Below are 17884 nucleotides of genomic sequence, written 5' to 3'. Positions count from 1 at the left end.
TCCTTCAAATCACTGCACTGTAAACCGCTCTGAAGTTCACTGTCAGAGTTTGCAAGTCCTAGTTTATTGTGCCTTATTACAATACTCCTCACCTGGGGCACCACATGTGACATTCACCTGCTTTATTTCTTAGTTGATTGTCCTCGGTGTCAATGTACTGCGTTGCTATTCTGGCTGAAATTTGGGGGTGGAAGTTCAACACTGACTACTTTAAATAATGCATTTCACAGTTCTTTACTTTCAATGTTCACAACACCCCAATATACATAGTTAATATGGCCAGTTAACCATTGTTTAACTTTCGATAAGCCTCTTTAATAGGTTGCAGGCAAACATCCACATACTGCTATAATAGTTTACTGTTGAACATCTACGAGCAGTGAAAGCCTAACCACACATTTCACAGTTGTTGAAGAATAAAAAAGGTACATATGGAACAGACACTGTCATTGTTTTAACACACAGCCTAATTGTGTTACACTTATATCACAGTTAAGTTGATGCATTGTTGTTGATCTAACCATTACAGGTTTCTCATCAGAAATTCGGCTGTGTACTGACTGTCTCAGGCCCAAAAATCAGGCCCTTATATATCCTCACATTAATAGGCTCTGAAACTACACATTGGTTGATGTTTAATTTACAGAAATTACAATTAAAACTTAACTTATTAAATTGACTGAATACATTGAAAAATTGTATCTTTTTAACAGTTTCTTCTACTGCAAGAGTCAAGCTGAATTATTTGTTTAAATGATTAAATTAACAGATCTCATTATGCAAACAATACTTTTGACAAAACTGTTAATTACTTTGGAATTAATTAAGGGCTGGCTTTGCGAAAATGTTTTCGAGTAGAACCAAATAGATCTTTTAAGAATATTATTTATTTTTTTATTCATTTATTTTACCTGGAGAGATTAGGGCCTTCAGGACCTCTCTTACACCTAACCAGGCATACTCAGATTGAAAGAATTTCAGTTTGTACAGAACATTATGGACATATCACGTTTTATACAGTATTAATGTTAAAGGGGAAAAAAAGAGATTATAACAGTAGTACAAGGATAATTATAACAATCAAAAAAATAATTATAACAATCAATAATAATAATAATATACAATACAGCTACATCCAAACTTATATATACAATTACAGGAATCCGTAATTATTGATACATGTTCAATTACCCGAAAGTTCCTAAATGCAATATAACATATACCGTACAGTTAAAAGGAAGTGACGCTTGATCAAGGTCCGCGTCACGTCCCATTTTTAACCAGACTTAACGTCTGAGAAAGTAAAGAAATAATAATAATAATAATAATAATAGCAATAGTAATGACTATGTATATGAAAGTAAACATATTTTATGAATGTCAGTGCTATTGCTAGTTGGGAATTTTCTCATTATGTTCTTGCAACTTTTGAGTTATTCACATCGAGCAGAGACATAAGATGATAGAATGGGTGAAAGAGATATAGAAGAGGTAGCTAGGTTAGAGGAAGAGAAATAGAATGGTAAAATTCGAAGCTATGATGGAGAGGAGGAGGAGAGAGATGAGAGGGGCACAACAATGGTGGCTATACCATCCCTAATATGTAAATTCTGATTTCCCTCTTGAATGTTGAGTGGTTCAGGATAAGACGCAGATCACAGGGGAGTGCATTCCATAGTCATTGGCTGAGATGGAGAATGACACGGAGAAAGATTTTGTGTTATGTAAAGGTACAGCCAAGATGTTAGATGTATCCAATCTGGTATTGCGGTTGTGGAATGATGATAGTTGTTTAATGTGGGAAGATAAGTGTTGGGGGCACCAGTGGCTAAGAAATCGATGAAGTAAGCACATCGTGTGGAGATTGCATACCTTATGTGGGCGTATCCAACCTAGCTGGGAGTATGAAGGACTGATATGATCATACAACCGTATATTGCACACATATCTAATGCAAGCATTCATCACTAGCTCGAGGCATCTCGAATTTTCACTATTTGTGCCGTGTTGAACTACATCACAGTAGTAAAGATTAGGCAAGACTAGTGTTTGGACTAATTTTTGTTTAACATGGGTTGGAAATATTTTTCTAAATTTTTGGATTGCATGTAGGGAGGAGAGCGATTTCCGGCAAGCTGTTGCTAACTGCCTATTGGCTTCTGTCTCGGGTTCTTCGGCTGACGTTCATCTAATGATTTTTCTGATGTTTCGCCAGCATGAGTGGCTGGCATTGTCAAAGCTACACCCTCCATTGACGGTGGTGAACTGGAGCCGAGCTCGTGTCCGCAGACTATATGTACCTGGCGCGCCAATGTCCGAGGGCTTCTCCGCGGTCATTTCCGGTGCGGTTCTCCTCTTGCTACCTGCGACGGTCATTCGCTGCAGTACGGGAAGCCAGGATCCGTTTACCTTAAGGCTTTCCTCTTTCTTGTTGAAACTGTTCGCGTGTTTTTGTATTTCTACAGCTTCTCTGAACAAGCACGTGTGATAGTGCTTCTCTACAGTCAGAACTTCCGTGTCGGCGAATTTTATTGTGGTCGGTCTCATTCAGTGCATGCTCTGCCACGGCCGATTTCTCCAGCTGCCCAACCTGAGATGTCGCTTATGCTCTTTGATCCTGGTGTTAATTGATCGTCCAGTCATTCTGACATAAACTTTTCCACGTGTGCATGGTATGTGGTATATTCCTGACATTGCAAGTGGGTCTCTTTTCTCCTTCGCCGATATAAGACACTCTTTGATCTTCCTTGTCGGTTTGAAAATCGTCTTTACGCCATGTTTGCGCAATATACGGCCGATTCTGTCCATCATTCTGGGAGTGTATGGCAGAAAGGCCGTACCCGACATTTCTTTTTCTGGTTCCTTACTTCGCCAAGTGTTTGGCTCTGTTACACTTCTAATGTAATTTGTGGAGTACCCATTGCTCCTCAGAACAGTTTCCAGGTGTTGCATTTCTCGTTTGAGGTGTTGCAGCTCACATATTCATCCTGCTCTCGTTATGAGCGTACTAATCATGCCTCTTTTCTGGCTCGGGTGGTGGTTTGACAGTTTGTGCAGGTATCAGTCCATGTGTGTCGGTTTTCGATACACGCTGTGTCCCAGGCTTTCGCCATCCCTTGTGACCAGCACATCTAGAAATGGCAGTTTCTTGTCCTTTTCTACTTCCATGGTAAATGTTATGTTGGCATGGAAGCAGTTCAAGTGTCTTAGGAAGTCACCGAGCTGTTCTTCACCATGACTCCACAGCACGAAAGTATCATTGACGTACCTGTACCACACCTTAGGTTTGCAAGTCACCGAGTCCAGTGCCTGTGCTTCAAATTGTTCCATGAAGAAGTTGGCCACCACTGGACTGAGAGGACTACCCATGGCGACACCTTCCAGCTGTTTGTAGAAATCGCCATTCCACGTGAAATAGCTCGTGGTGAGACATGCATGGAAGAGCTTTTTGATGTCTTGCGGGAACATGGAACTGATGTGCTCCAGAGTGTCACTGAGTGGCACTTTCGTAAATAACGAAACAACATCAAAGCTGACCAGGATGTCGTTTGGTGCAAGTTTCAGTTTCTTCAGCTTCCCAATGAAATGTCCTTAGTCCTTAATGTATGTGTTGGTCTTCCCCACGTGTGGCTGGAGCAGAGAGGCCAAGTGTTTTGCCAGTTTGTACGTTGGTGAGCCAGGAGTGCTAACAATCGGTCTCAGTGGAACATTGTTCTTATGGATCTTGGGTAATCCATACAGCCGAGGTGGTAGGGCTTCTGTGTTGCGCAGGTTTCTCTGTATGTCCGCCGGCAGAGAAGACGCCTAGATTAATCGATTCGTATTCTGAGTGATATGCTGCGTCAGATCTGCGCTTAGTTTTTGGTACATCGTCGGATCTAATAGCCCTCGGATCTTTTGCTCATAATCTTCGGTCTTCATTACGACGGTCGCATTCCCCTTATTGGCAGGCAGTACCAATATACTCTTGTCGGCGTTTAGATTCTTAATGGCTTGTACCTCTTCTTTCTTCGGGTTGCAAGCTGGTGGTTTTGCTCGGTGCAGTATCCGGGCTGTTTCAGTGCGTATTTCCTCTGCCCTTTCACAAGGAAGGGTCTGAATGGCTGCTTCGGTGTTGGCAATGATGTCCTCCATAGGTATAGTTCTCGGGATGATAGCAAAATTCCCTTCTTTTTCAAGAACAGACACTTTCTCTTCGGTCAATTGTCGTTCAGTGAGGTTGACCACTGTGTGCGACATGTCGGGAATCGCCTTGTCGGTTTGCTTCCGGCATCTTTCAAACTTTTTCTGCCACTCGGTGCAGCGCTCGAGTTCGTTCTGCATGCTCCTGTGAGTGATGCTGTCGATCTTGTCCCAGTCTTCTCGATGCATTCTGCTACTTAGTTGATAGAAAATGTCCAGAAGTTCCTCATCCGTTCTTGCCAAATCTCTCCGTGTTGTATGTATTCGCTCACGAAGAAAACCTCGTTCCATAGACAACTGGGACAAGATCGACAGCATCACTCACAGGAGCGTGCAGAACAAACTCGAGCGCTGCAGAAAAAGTTTGAAAGATGCCGGAAGCAGACCGACAAGGCGATTCCCGACATGTCACACACAGTGGTCAACCTCACTGAATGACAATTGACCGAAGAGGAAGTGTCTGTTCTTCAAAAAGGGGGGAATTTCGCTATCATCCCGAGAACTATACCTATGGAGGACATCATTGCCAACATCGAAGCAGCCATTCAGACCCTTCCTTGTGAAAGGGCAGAGGAAATACGCACTGAAACAGCCAGGATAGTGCGCCGAGCAAAACCACCAGCTTGCAATCTGAAGAAAGAAGAGGTACAAGCCATTAAGAATCTCAATGCCAACAAGAGTATATTGGTACTGCCTGCCAATAAGGGGAATGCGACCGTCGTAATGAAGACCGAAGATTATGAGCAAAAGATCTGAGACCTACTAGATCGACGACATACTGAAAACTAAGTGCAGATCTGACGCAGCATATCACTTGGAATACAAATCGATTAATCAAGGCGTCTTCTCCGCCGGCGGACATACAGAGAAACCTGCGCAACACAGAAGCCCTACCACCTCGGCTGTATGGATTACCCAAGATCCATAAGAACAACGTTCCCCTGAGACAGATCGTTAGCGATCCTGGCTCACCAACGTATAAACTGGCAAAACACTTGGCCTCTCTGCTCCAGCCACACGTGGGGAAGACCAACACATACATTAAGGACTCAGGACATTTAATTGAGAAGCTGAAGAAACTGAAACTTGCACCAAACGACATCCTGGTCAGCTCTGATGTTGTTTCATAATTTACGAAAGTGCCACTCAGTGACGCTCTGGAGCACATCGGTTCCATGTTCCCGCAAGACATCAAAAAGCTCTTCCATGCATGTCTCACCACAAGCTATTTCACGTGGAATGGCGATTTCTACGAACAGCTGGAAGGCGTCGCCATGGGTAGTCCTCTCAGTCCAGTGGTGGCCAACTTCTTCATGGAACAATTTGAAGCACAGGCACTGGACTCGGTGACTTGCAAACCTAAGGTGTGGTACAGGTACGTCGATGATACTTTTGTGGTGTGGAGCTATGGTGAAGAACAGCTCGGTGACTTCCTAAGACACTTGAACAGCCTCCATGCCGACATAACATTTACCATGGAAGTAGAAAAGGACAAGAAACTGCCATTTCTAGATGTGCTGGTCACAAGGGATGGCGAAAACCTGGGACACAGCGTGTATCGAAAACCGACACACATGGACCGATACCTGCACAAACTGTCAAACCACCACCTGAGCCAGAAAAGAGGCATGATTAGTACGCTCATAACGAGAGCAGGATGAATATGTGAGCTGCAACACCTCAAACGAGAAATGCAACACCTGGAAACTGTTCTGAGGAGCAATGGGTACTCCACAAATTACATTAGAAGTGTAACAGATCCAAACACTCGGCGAAGTAAGGAACCAGAAAAAGAAATGTTGGGTACGGCCTTTCTGCCATACATTCCCAGAGTGACGGACAGAATCGGCCGTATATTGCGCAAACATGGCGTAAAGACGATTTTCAAACCGACAAGGAAGATCAAAGAGTGTCTTATATCAGCGAAGGAGAAAAGAGACCCACTTGCAATGTCGGAAATATACCGCATACCATGCACATGCGGAAAAGTTTATGTCGGAATGACTGGACGATCAATTAACACCAGGATCAAAGAGCATAAGCGACATTTTAGGTTGGGCAGCTGGAGAAATTGGCCAAGGCAGAGCATGCACTGAATGAGACCGACCACAATAAAATTCGCCGACACGGAAGTTCTGACTGTAGAGAAGCACTATCACACGTACTTGGTCAGAGAAGCTGTAGGTATACAAAAACACGCGAACGGTTTCAACAAGAAAGAGGAAAGCCTTAAGGTAAATGGATCCTGGCTTCCCATACTGCAGCGAACGACCGTCGCAGGTAGCAAGAGGAGAACCGCACCAGAAATGACCGCGGAGAAGCCCTCGGACGTTGGCGCGCCAGGTACATATAGTCTGCGGTCGCAAGCTCGGCTCCAGTTCACCACCAGGAATGGAGGGTGAAGCTTTGACAATGCCAGCCACTCGTGCTGGGGAAACATCAGAAAAATCATTAGATGAACGTCGGCCAAAGAACCCGAGACAGAAGCCAATAGGCAGTTTGTCAACAAGTGGCCACGAAAGCCTTAAGAATTTTGTAAGCTGTGACTGTTTGTTCTTCCCAGTTTAGGTGTTCATCCAAGATTATTCCAAGATCTTTTACTGTTTTTTGGTATGGTAGTTGGGTACCATTGAGGAGTATTTGAGGGACTGTTTTGTGAAAGTACCGGGTGCTTAACTTTAGATGAGATATAAGAATGACCCGGGATTTCCTTGGGGTTTAGTTTCAGACCTAGGTTCTGTGTCCATCGAGAAACAAGGCAAAGATCTGGGTTCATACTCGCTACTGCGTCAGCAATGTTCTTGGGGCTTGCACTTACGTACAGTTGGATGTCGTCGGCATATAGATGGTAGTTGCAGGAGTGAATCACTGAAGAAATGTCATTAATGTACAGTGAGAAGAGTAATGGACCAAGGACGGAGCCTTGGGGAACTCCAGAATGCACGTTTTTCCATGATGACTTCTCCGCCCCACAAATGACTTGTTGACTTCTGTTTTTGAGGTAGCTGTCGAACCAGTGTATTGCTCTGTTTGAGAAATTCACCCGTTTCATTTTAATTAGTAATAATTCAAAGTCAACTGTATCAAAAGCCTTGCTAAAGTCAAGCAGTGTTAGGATGGTAACTTCACATCTGTCCATAGCATGTTTAATGTCATCAGTTACTTTGATTAATGCAGTTGCTGTACTATGGTGCTTTCAGAAGCCTGACTGATATTTGTCGTGGATGTTATGAGTTTTGAGGTAATCCGTCAGCTGTTCATGGGCGATGCATTCTAGGGCTTTAGATATTGCAGATAGTGTGCTGATTGGCCTGTAGTCACCTGGCAACTTTAGGTTGTCAGTCTTGGGTGTAGGTTGAATTAAACTTTGCTTCCACTCAGTAGGATATGTACTACTGACTTGGGTGTAGGTTGAATTAAACTTTGCTTCCACTCAGTAGGATATGTACTACTGACAAGAGACAGGTTGAAGATGTCTGTGATAACTGGATTAATAGTGTCTACAACATTCTTAATCATGCCAATGCTCACTCCATCATTTCCTACTGCCTCGGAAGAGATTCTCATAATTGCCTTGTGTACTCTGCCTGCAGTTACATGTTTTACGAAAAACTTGTCTTTCGAGAGATTGATATCTTGGTGCTGGTAATTTGTCGCTGCATGACAGTTTACAGCTGTTGAGAAGAAATTGTTTAGATATTATTAATTGTTCCTCCAAATGTTTATAATTAGTACAGAATTTATATTCATTTATGTGTCAACAATAGAATTTAAGTTACTAAACAATTACTGATTTCACGCTATAACAAAAGATGCTAACTGGGAATAGTCAAAACAAATTAGAAAATGAATTACATACATAAAACTAAGCACAAAATTATATCTGGTGTTTATATTCTTTAATACTTATCTGGTGTTATATTCTTTAATACTGAAGGCCAAACTTTCTATTTTATGAAAAAACAGATTATACTCACATTTGTTAATGGTAATTAGTTAAAAGTGAGAAGACGGGGAAGTAAAAATATCCCAGCTTGCTTCATCACAAAGGGGAGGGAGGTCTGAATAAAATTATATTTGATTAAATGTTGAATCAGGAAAAATCAGAAAGTGAGTGAAGAAGTGGGAGAATGTTGGGGTGGTGGTGGGTTGGGGGGAGGGGGGGCGCGAGAGTGGTTGGAGGCTCAAAGTGGGTGAGGTGGGGGTGGGGGGGGTAAGGGGTTGTGTGTGTGTGTGTGTGTGTGTGTGTGTGTGTGTGTGTGTGTGTGTGTGTCTCAAGAGACTGTGATATATAACAACAAACATTGAGGAACAGGAAAAAGGGGGGGGGGGGGGGAGCTGGGTGGTGAACATCGTTAATAAGATATGATAAACATTATTCACTGGTGTATACAGTTGTGTTAAAGTACAGTTCTGTCATTAGGTGTTTGCCATTAAGGCTCTATTATCCCATGTCATACTGTTATAATGCATTTAAATGTTTCTGCTGAATATCACAGTTGCCATACATAACCTATTTTTGCCATGTATTTCAGGTGCTCAAATGGTGACTAAATTGCAACATATTGATGTGAATCCTTGTGGCACAAAAAAGAAAGAAATGTTCTGTTATAATTCTTTATCTCAAAAGCCCCAAATACAACAAATTCTTTTACTCGCAGCAAATGTTGTAATGTAATATGTTTCTAATGTACTGTGCCTGTTGACTAGCATCATAGCTACAATATTTAGCTATTATGCTACTTGTTACAGTAAGAAGCAGTAAGAGACATTTTACTTATATGTTGCCCATAGTTTTCCCAAAACAGTAGATGTGACAAAGGTGGTATTATCTAATGTACACTGTTAAAAAAAATTCATGTAAATGAAGTGTAAAAACATTGTATATATTGGATGCTGCATTGTAGCTTGTGTGTACAAGTGCATTTATTTTTATTGCTTCTGTCGGTGGCAAAATGAACATTAAATCTTCTTTAAGTCACACCGTATATACAATGTTTAACACTTATGTTCATTGCCAATAAGACATGGTGTACATGTGTACAGATATATTACTGCTTAGTTACTGTATTTACTCGAATCTAAGCCGCACTTTTTTCCGATTTTTGAAATCCAAAAAACCGCCTGCGGCTTAGAATCGAGTGCAACGTAAGAGGAAGTTCTGAAAAATGTTAGTAGGTGCCGCTACAACTAACTTCTGCCGTCAAATATATGTAGCACTACACAGGCATGCTTTGCAGTCACAAAGATGAATAATGGCGCCAAACCTCTGCGCCAGTAAATAATTTTTTTTAAAAAAAGGTGGAAAACGAGCTTTTTTCTCCGCCCCGAGTTTCGACCACTGCATTTTCATACATTATCCAACGAAGTAAATACAAATTCCGTATTGTTCATCTTCGAATGTAGCAGTCTTTCAATGTACTACGAAAATCCGACTGGCAAGACTGTTTGGGATGTTTGTCAATATGGCCAACTCTACGTTCTGAATTTTTTCCTACCTGTGAGAAGATATGGTTGCTAATAGTAACTTTTATGAATTGTGAATCACATGCAGTATTCTCTTCATCATAAGAATAATATGAATATAAACATTTTACCATGTATTGTTTCGTGTTCGCTGCTATCTCATATAAATCCTGTCTGCCTAATAAACTACGACACTAGATGAGACAACAGCAAACGCGGAAGAATGTACATATCATGTCATGTTCATATTCGTATTACTCTTATGCCTAATAGTGATACAGTCAGAAATAAAGCACGGCAATTGACTAGATTTTTAAATCTAAGATGACTCTAATTTCTGTGCAGAATGTTATGTACTAAAGAGGCGTGTGCAAAGATTTTCAAACGGAGAAAAATTTTCGCTAAACTCTCGTTCAGATCATCATCTACCATACGCAGTCTATTATCTGGTTCTTGTTGATCTTCTTTTTTAAAAAAAGCGGCTGTAGCACGCACAACAGTAAGCCATGCCGCGAGCGGCGACAGACCGTAAACACTCATTATCAGAATGCAGCAAACAATGCATGACACAGTACAATGCGTTTTCAGCTTAGAGTGACGTAAACACCTATAACAAAGAGAACGGCAGTTAACAGATCAAAGAAAAATAAGCAATCAATTCAATCCAGATGAAGCACGTGAAAAAGGAAGGGTACCGGTACCTGTATAAATATGGACGGAGCGCCTGACGCATAGCAATGGCTACCTGGTAAAGCGTAACTACTAAACTTATAACTCGAACCACACTACTGTAGCTGTATTGTCATTCATTCGACCTAAATTGTGTCTCTTATTACAATGGACTAACTTTGTTTCTGCCCTTGAATTTCGAGTCTCAAATTTCAGGTGCGGCTTAGATTCGGGAAATTTTTTTTTTCCTTGATTTCGAGTCTCATTTTTCAGGTGCGGCTTAGATTCGAGTGCGGTTTACATTCGAGTAAGTACGGTACACCAGAATAATTTTATTTGGGTGCTTTTTACCTACTAAGGAGCAATTACTCCAGACTATGGAATTTATAATGCATTGCTACATTCCTGCAGGCATATCACAGCTGTTATATACTTTTTAATGTGTTACATATGCATGGACCTTGCCGCTGGTGGGGAGGCTTGCGTGCCTCTGCAATACAGATGGCCATACCGTAGGTGCAACCACAACAGAGGGGTATCTGTTGAGAGGCCAGACAATTGTGTGGTTCCTGAAGAGGGGCAGCAGCCTTTTTAGTAGTTGCAGGGGCAAGAGTCTGGATGATCGACTGATCTGGCCTTGTAACACTAACCAAAACAGCCTTGCTGTGCTGGTACTGTGAACGGCTGAAAGCAAGGGGAAACTACAGCCGTAATTTTTCCTGAGGGCATGCAGCTTTACTGTATGGTTAAATGATGAAGGCGTCCTCTTGGGTAAAATATTCCGGAGGTAAAACAGTCCCCCATTCGGATCTCCGGGTGGGGACTACTCAGGAGGACGTCATTATCAGGAGAAAGAAAACTGGCCTTCTACAGATAGGAGTGTGGAATGTCAGATCCCTTAATCGGGCAGGTAGGTTAGAAAATTTAAAAAGGGAAATGGATAGGTTAAAATTAGATATAATGGGAATTAGTGAAGTTAAGTGGCAGGAGGAACAACACTTTTGGTCAGGTGAATACAGGGTTATAAATACAAAATCAAATAGGGGTAATGCAGGAGTAGGTTTAATAATGAATAAAAAAATAGGAGTGCGGGTAAGCTACTACAAAAACATAGTGAATGCATTATTGTGGCCAAGATAGACACGAAGCCCATGCCTACTACAGTAGTACAAGTTTATGTGCCATCTAGCTCTGCAGATGAAGAAATTGATGAAATGTATGATGAGGTAAAAGAAATTATTCAGGTAGTGAAGGGAGATGAAAATTTAATAGTCATGGGTGACTGGAATTCGAGAGTAGGAAAAGGCAGAGAAGGAAACATAGTAGGTGAATATGGGTTGGGGGTAAGAAATGAAAGAGGAAGCCGTCTGGTAGAATTTTGCACAGAGCATAACTTAATCATAGCTAACACTTGGTTCAAGAATCATAAAAGAAGGTTGTATATGTGGAAGAATCCTGGAGATACTAGAAGGTATCAGATAGATTATATAATGGTAAGATGGAGATATAAGAACCAGGTTTTAAATTGTAAGACATTTCTGGGGGCAGATGTGGACTCTTACCGCAATCTATTGGTTATGAACTTAGATTAAAACTGAAGAAACTGCAAAAATGTGGGAATTTAAGGAGATGGGACCTGGATAAACTGACTAAAACAGAGGTTGTAGAGAGTTCCAGGGAGAGCATAAGGGAACAATTGACAGGAATGGGGGAAAGAAATACAGTAGAAGAAGAATGGGTAGCTCTGAGGGATGAAGTAGTGAAGGCAGCAGAGGATCAAGTAGATAAAAAGCCGAGGGCTAGTAGAAATCCTTGAGTAACAGAAGAAATATTGAATTTAATTGATGACAGGAGAAAATATAAAAATGCAGTAAATGAAGCAGGCAAAAAGGAATACAAACGTTTCAAAAATGAGATCGACAGGAAGTGCAAAATGACTAAGCAGGGATGGCTAGAGGACAAATGTAAGGATGTAGAGGCTTATCTCACTAGGGATAAGATAGATACTGCCTACAGGAAAATTAAAGAGACCTTTGGAGAAAAGAGAACCACTTGTATGAATATCAAGAGCTCAGATAGAAACCCAGTTCTAAGCAAAGAAGGGAAAGCAGAAAGGTGGAAGGAGTATATAGAAGGTCTATACAAGGGTGACGTACTTGTGGACAATATTATGGAAATGGAAGAGGGTGTAGAAGAAGATGAAATGGGAGATACGATACTGCCTGAAGAGTTTGACAGAGCAGTGAAAGACCTGAGTCGAAACTAGGCCTTGGGAGTAGACAACGTTCCATTGGAACTACTGACGGCCTTGGGAGAGCCAGTCCTGACAAAACTCTACCATATGGTGAGCAAGAAGAATATAATAATTCCAATCCCAAAGAAAGCAGGTGTTGACAGATGTGAAAATTACCGAACTATCGGTTTAATAACTCACAGCTGCAAAATACTAACACGAATTTGTTACAGGTAAATGGAAAAACTGGTAGAAGCCGACCTCGGGAAAGATCAGTTTGGATTCTGTAGAAATGTTGGAACACGTGAGGCAATACTGACCCTATGACTTATCTTAGAAAATATATTGAGGAAGCGCAAACCTACGTTTGTAGCATTTGTAGCTTTTGACAATCTTGACTGGAATACTCTCTTTCAAATTCTAAAGGTGGCGGGGGTAAAATACAGGGAGCAAAAGGCTATCTACAATTTGTACAGAAACCAGATGGCAGTTATAAGAGTCGAGGGGCACGAACGGGAAGCAGCGGTTGGGAAGGGAGTGAGACAGGGTTGTAGCCTCTCCCCGATGATATTCAATCTCTATATTGAGCAAGCAGTAAAGGAAACAAAAGGAAAATCGGAGTTGGTATTAAAATCGATGGAGAAGAAATAAAAACATTGAGGTTCGCCGATGACATTGTAATTCTGTCAGAGACAGCAAAGGACTTGGAAGAGCAGTTGAACGGAATGGGAACATCAACAAAAGCAAAACAAGGATAATGGGATGTAGTCAAATTGAGTCGGGTGATGCTGAGGGAATTAGATTAGGAAATGAGACACTTAAAGTAGTAAAGGAGTTTTGCTATTTGTGGATCAAAATAAATGATGATGGTCAAAGTAGAGAGGATATAAAATGTAGACTGGCAATGGCAAGGAAAGCGTTTCTGAAGAAGAGAAATGTGTTAACATCGAGTATAGATTTAAGTGTCAGGAAGTCGTTTCTAAAGGTGTGTAGCCATGTATGGAAGTGAAACATGAACGATAAATAGTTTGAACAGGAAGAGAGTAGAAGCTTTCAAAATGTGGTGCTACAGAAGAATGCTGAAGATTAAATGGGTAGATCACATAACTAATGCGGAGGTATTGAATAGAATTGGGGAGAAGAGGAGTTTGTGGCACAACTTGACAAGAAGAAGGGACCAGTTGGTAGGACATGTTCTGAGGCATCATGGGATCACAAATTTAGCATTGGAGGGCAGCGGGGAGGGTAAAAATCGTAGAGGGAGACGAAGAGATGAGAGATGAATATACTAAGCAGATTCAGAAGGATGTAGGTTGCAGTAAGTACTGGGAGATGAAGAAGCTTGCACAGGATAGAGTAGCATGGAGAGCTGCATCAAACCAGTCTCAGGACTGAAGACCACAACAAGAACAACAACAACATGGACAACATGCATGCTTGGATGCTGCACTGTTGTGATGCAGTTAGAGTCTCTTATTCTCTATTCCTATTTATCTCCCCCCCCCCCCCCCCCCCCCTCCTCTGTCTCCCATTTGCCCCTTGCCTTTGCTACTCGCAAAACATTTTCCACCCCTCCAGCTCACTATTTTTCTTACGTTCACTACGCAAACATGCAACAAGTTTTGTATATATTGCCTCTAAGTCAAGTCATGGTTAACTTAATGGCTGGAAATTCTGTAATCTCCCTGTAATTAGTAATCATCCTTGCAATAAATAAGTTCTGTATCTGTTGTGATTAAGATAGTTGTACACTTATGCTAATCTATTTATGCTGTGTAACTCAAAAGTAGCTTTCATTAGGTGCTTTTTCCTACTAAGGAGCAGCTACTCTGTTTTATGCAAGTGTAATGCACTTTTACATTTCAATAAGCATATTATGATTACTATATGTTTTCCTACTTTTACTATATTTCATAAATACGGCACTGTGACTGCAGTCTCATGTTTTCTATCCACCTTGGACCCCCAACCCATTCCACACCCAACCCCCTCCAAAATGCCTACCCCCCCTGTTTCTGGTGTGTCTCCCATTCTCTCACCCCCTGCCAGCATTACTAAATGTGCCTAATCTAATGGATCACTAACCTTCCATACCCAGCCCCTTTCTCCCTCCCTGTTCCTCAGTGCTTTGTTTGACGTTATATATATCACTCTCTTTTGTCATCCCCCAACTTTGAGCCTTCGACCACTTGCCTGTGGGTAGGTCCATTGAAGTTTCTTGCCCCCCTGCCCCCAACCCACTGCCCCAACTTTCTCCCACCTCTTTACTCTCATTCTGATTTCTCCTGATTCAGCATTTAATCAAATATGCACTCACATTCCTACTGTCATTTTGTTCAGCCCTCCCTCCCCATCCCCTGCATTTATGCACCTCTAACACTGCTTTTCACACTTCTACATCTCACTATTGTCTTTGACATTGCCCCTACCCCCATTCCTCACCCCCCCCCCCCCCTCCATATTTGATTCCAAACCCATCTCTTTCTCTTAATTACACAGTTAACCGTCTTAATTTTGTAAGTCTTGGTTAAATGAGGTATATTCCTGTATCTCTCCCATCCCTCTTCAGCCACCATCCATTTACCCTCCCCCATCCCTGCATTTTTAATTTCTGTTGTTAACTTTTGTATTATCACTGACAATTACTATATTCTTATATGTGATTTACTGTCTTTGTATTTTACTTCATTTTGTTCCTTTTAGACTTAAGTTTCTCATCCAACTTAAATAGGTTCACTTACAGTTGTTGATGATCTGATGTACTGATGTTTATTGCTAAGCAGGTGGTGCACATTGCCTCCCCAAAGATAATTATATATAGTCTGAAGATATTTAACATTGATAGTCATGTATCTATGACACTTTGTCATTTTAGTATTGAGGTGTTCTATTACTCATACTCTTTGATTTCTTTATCATTACACTTCAAGGACGTGTGCTCACCTTTTATTTACCAACGTAAGCCTGTGTTTACTAAATATATCATGCTCCCACAATTATTTACTGATCTCTTACAAGATGGTGATTTTGCATCAGGTATTTCATGAGGAGTCAATATTTTTCTTAATAGACATTTTACATTTTTTGAAATTTTTGCTTTTAGTAAATACTTGAAAATGGCATAAAAGTCCGAAATGTGGGCTGTATTGAAATAAACAATAAAACAGTCAAATGACAGTGTGTTCCTTTAAAAAACAAATTGTATTTATTTAATGAAAAATCTGGTGTGCTCTTCGGTAGCACTGGTCAGGTGCTGTCAATGCACATTTTTTGTTTTGATCTTTCAAGGCATTTGAAAGCTGGTCACTCTTTAATAACTAAAGTAGAGCTATATCTTTCAGTGTCTGTAGCTAACGCACTATTCCACTTACATAGTGGATCTTTAAACATGATTTCATAAATTGTTTTCTCATAATTGTTGAAGCAGTTATTAAATTTAAGTAAAGAGCTGCAGATATTTACTCCCAGCCAAGCCAAAATGACTAACCAGGCAAGTGTCTCAAACATCAAAATAAATTCAGGTATATCATTTGATGGAAAAAAAATTGGGTCTTAATCTCTAAATGTACATTAAGCTTTATCAACTTTGTTTTGCATAATTAGAAATTATTCCCTGTAACCATAACATAAATGTCAAAGTCAAAATGGAGGTATTGGCTGACATCAACCACTGTCCCTCCTAGAAGGTTTCAGTTTTGCAAAGCAGTACTTAATGTTTATTTATTATTTGTTGTGAGACACCAGCATACAGTAGTATGCATAGTGGTCCTACGTGTATTGAAACCTCCAAACTATTTAGTCATTCACTCAGAAACCAACATGAGATCCCCCCCTCCCCCTCTAGGTCCTTGTAACACTCCTATAGAATACACTAGTATTCAGTGAAGTATGTCAATTTGTAGCCCATGGTCATACTACTACTTCTGATAATATTTCTCTTTATGAATCAAAAGTAATCTATCAATTACTTACTGTATTTCATGAATTACTAAAATGATAGAAATTAATTAATAATTAAAATAGGAATGAAAACTCGGAGTGAAAAACAAGCAATTTCAAGACCTTGTAAAGAGTAAAAAAGAAGTTTAAATTTATATACCACATATTTATAACTAACAAATAATTTTAAGTGTTAATTTTGAAGTACTCTGTGACATTTAGTGCCCAATCTAATTAAGTTAGGCAGCACAATGCAGTGGAGAATTTGAATATTGTCAGTGTGCATGTTTATTTGAGCAAGTTAGTGATGGATGAATGATTATTGGAGATGGGTATCCTTAATTTAAATTATGCTTTGACTTGCTCTTAACACTTGTAATAAGAGGCAAAGCATGTTTCCCAAAATTTGATTGTGAACTGTCAGCGTCATTAATGTAATTATTTACTTCTACAGTTTATTTTATTTACTGTACTTAATGGGCCACAAAAACAACCTAGTCTGTGCTTAAGGATACAAATATAAATTAATTTCAAACAAAATATTTCATTTTTGTTGTTTGCTTGCAGCTCAAAATCGCCCGAGTTTTCTGCTGAAGCTGCAACAGGGCTGCACTTCCTGGAAATGCTTGTCCATTACTCGGGCTTGCCACGAAATACCTTGGCAGACCACATACCTGAGCCTGTCCTCGATCAGTACCAGTCACTTGTCAGTGCATAATTGACAGACAGTGTCTGTCTGTAATTCCATAGTCTGTGACAGTTTTTCTTAAATCTTCTTAAATTTTTGGGTATTTTTTGTAAATTGTGATTTACTGTTGTAATGCCCAATTTCTTGCTTTTGTAATAGCAGAACACAAAGCTTTGTAATGGACTGATTATATTTATCTATTATTATACTATCCTTTTGTTGTTATTTAAAGTGTGTTAAATCTTATTCTGAAAGGACATATCTTTTTTGTATGTTGTTTTTGTTACAGAAAATGTTAGCATTGTGTTATTTTACAGTAAATTGTAAGAAGCTTCATTCTCTGTTTTTGTGCTATGTTTATAGAGTGCTGATTTGGTTAATATGTTAGTAACCAAGATTCCTGCTGTTAGCTGTAATGTTTTGTTGTATGTTGCTAACAGGGCAGAAAAAAATAGATATAAAAACATAATGAGGCAGCTTGCAAACCTGCAAGATTCTGTAAGTATTGGTTATTAGTCTACACCAATAGGAAAAAATGTTATAGATCAATAAGACATATGCAGTCTATCACACACCTAATTTTTTTCTGAAGCCCGACACGTGTATTTAGGCACAGGTCAATAATATGAAGCTCAGAAGGCAGAGGGCCATTACAAAAATGCAGTTCCATTTTGTTTAGCTATGGCATTATTTCCATTAATGACTAC

The 17884-nt window shown here is 40.3% G+C and overlaps 1 protein-coding gene across 5 annotated transcripts in view; it reads left to right on the top strand.

The window, feature by feature from the left end:
• Positions 1-17679, top strand: part of LOC126473598 (WASH complex subunit 5) — a 180042-nt gene extending 162363 nt beyond the window's left edge. For all 5 annotated transcript variants that reach the window (XM_050100747.1, XM_050100746.1, XM_050100749.1 and 2 more), the window contains one exon: positions 17057-17679. In XM_050100747.1, the coding sequence (XP_049956704.1) occupies positions 17057-17207 (151 nt within the window). In that variant the 3' untranslated portion in view covers positions 17208-17679. The remainder of the gene's footprint in view (positions 1-17056) is intronic.
• The last annotated feature ends 205 nt before the right edge of the window (positions 17680-17884 follow it).

Source organism: Schistocerca serialis, chromosome 4, assembly GCF_023864345.2.
Source record: "Schistocerca serialis cubense isolate TAMUIC-IGC-003099 chromosome 4, iqSchSeri2.2, whole genome shotgun sequence".
NCBI lineage: Eukaryota > Metazoa > Arthropoda > Insecta > Orthoptera > Acrididae > Schistocerca > Schistocerca serialis.
Note: the sequence above shows the minus strand (reverse complement) of the source record. Positions and strands in the feature narration are given on the sequence as shown.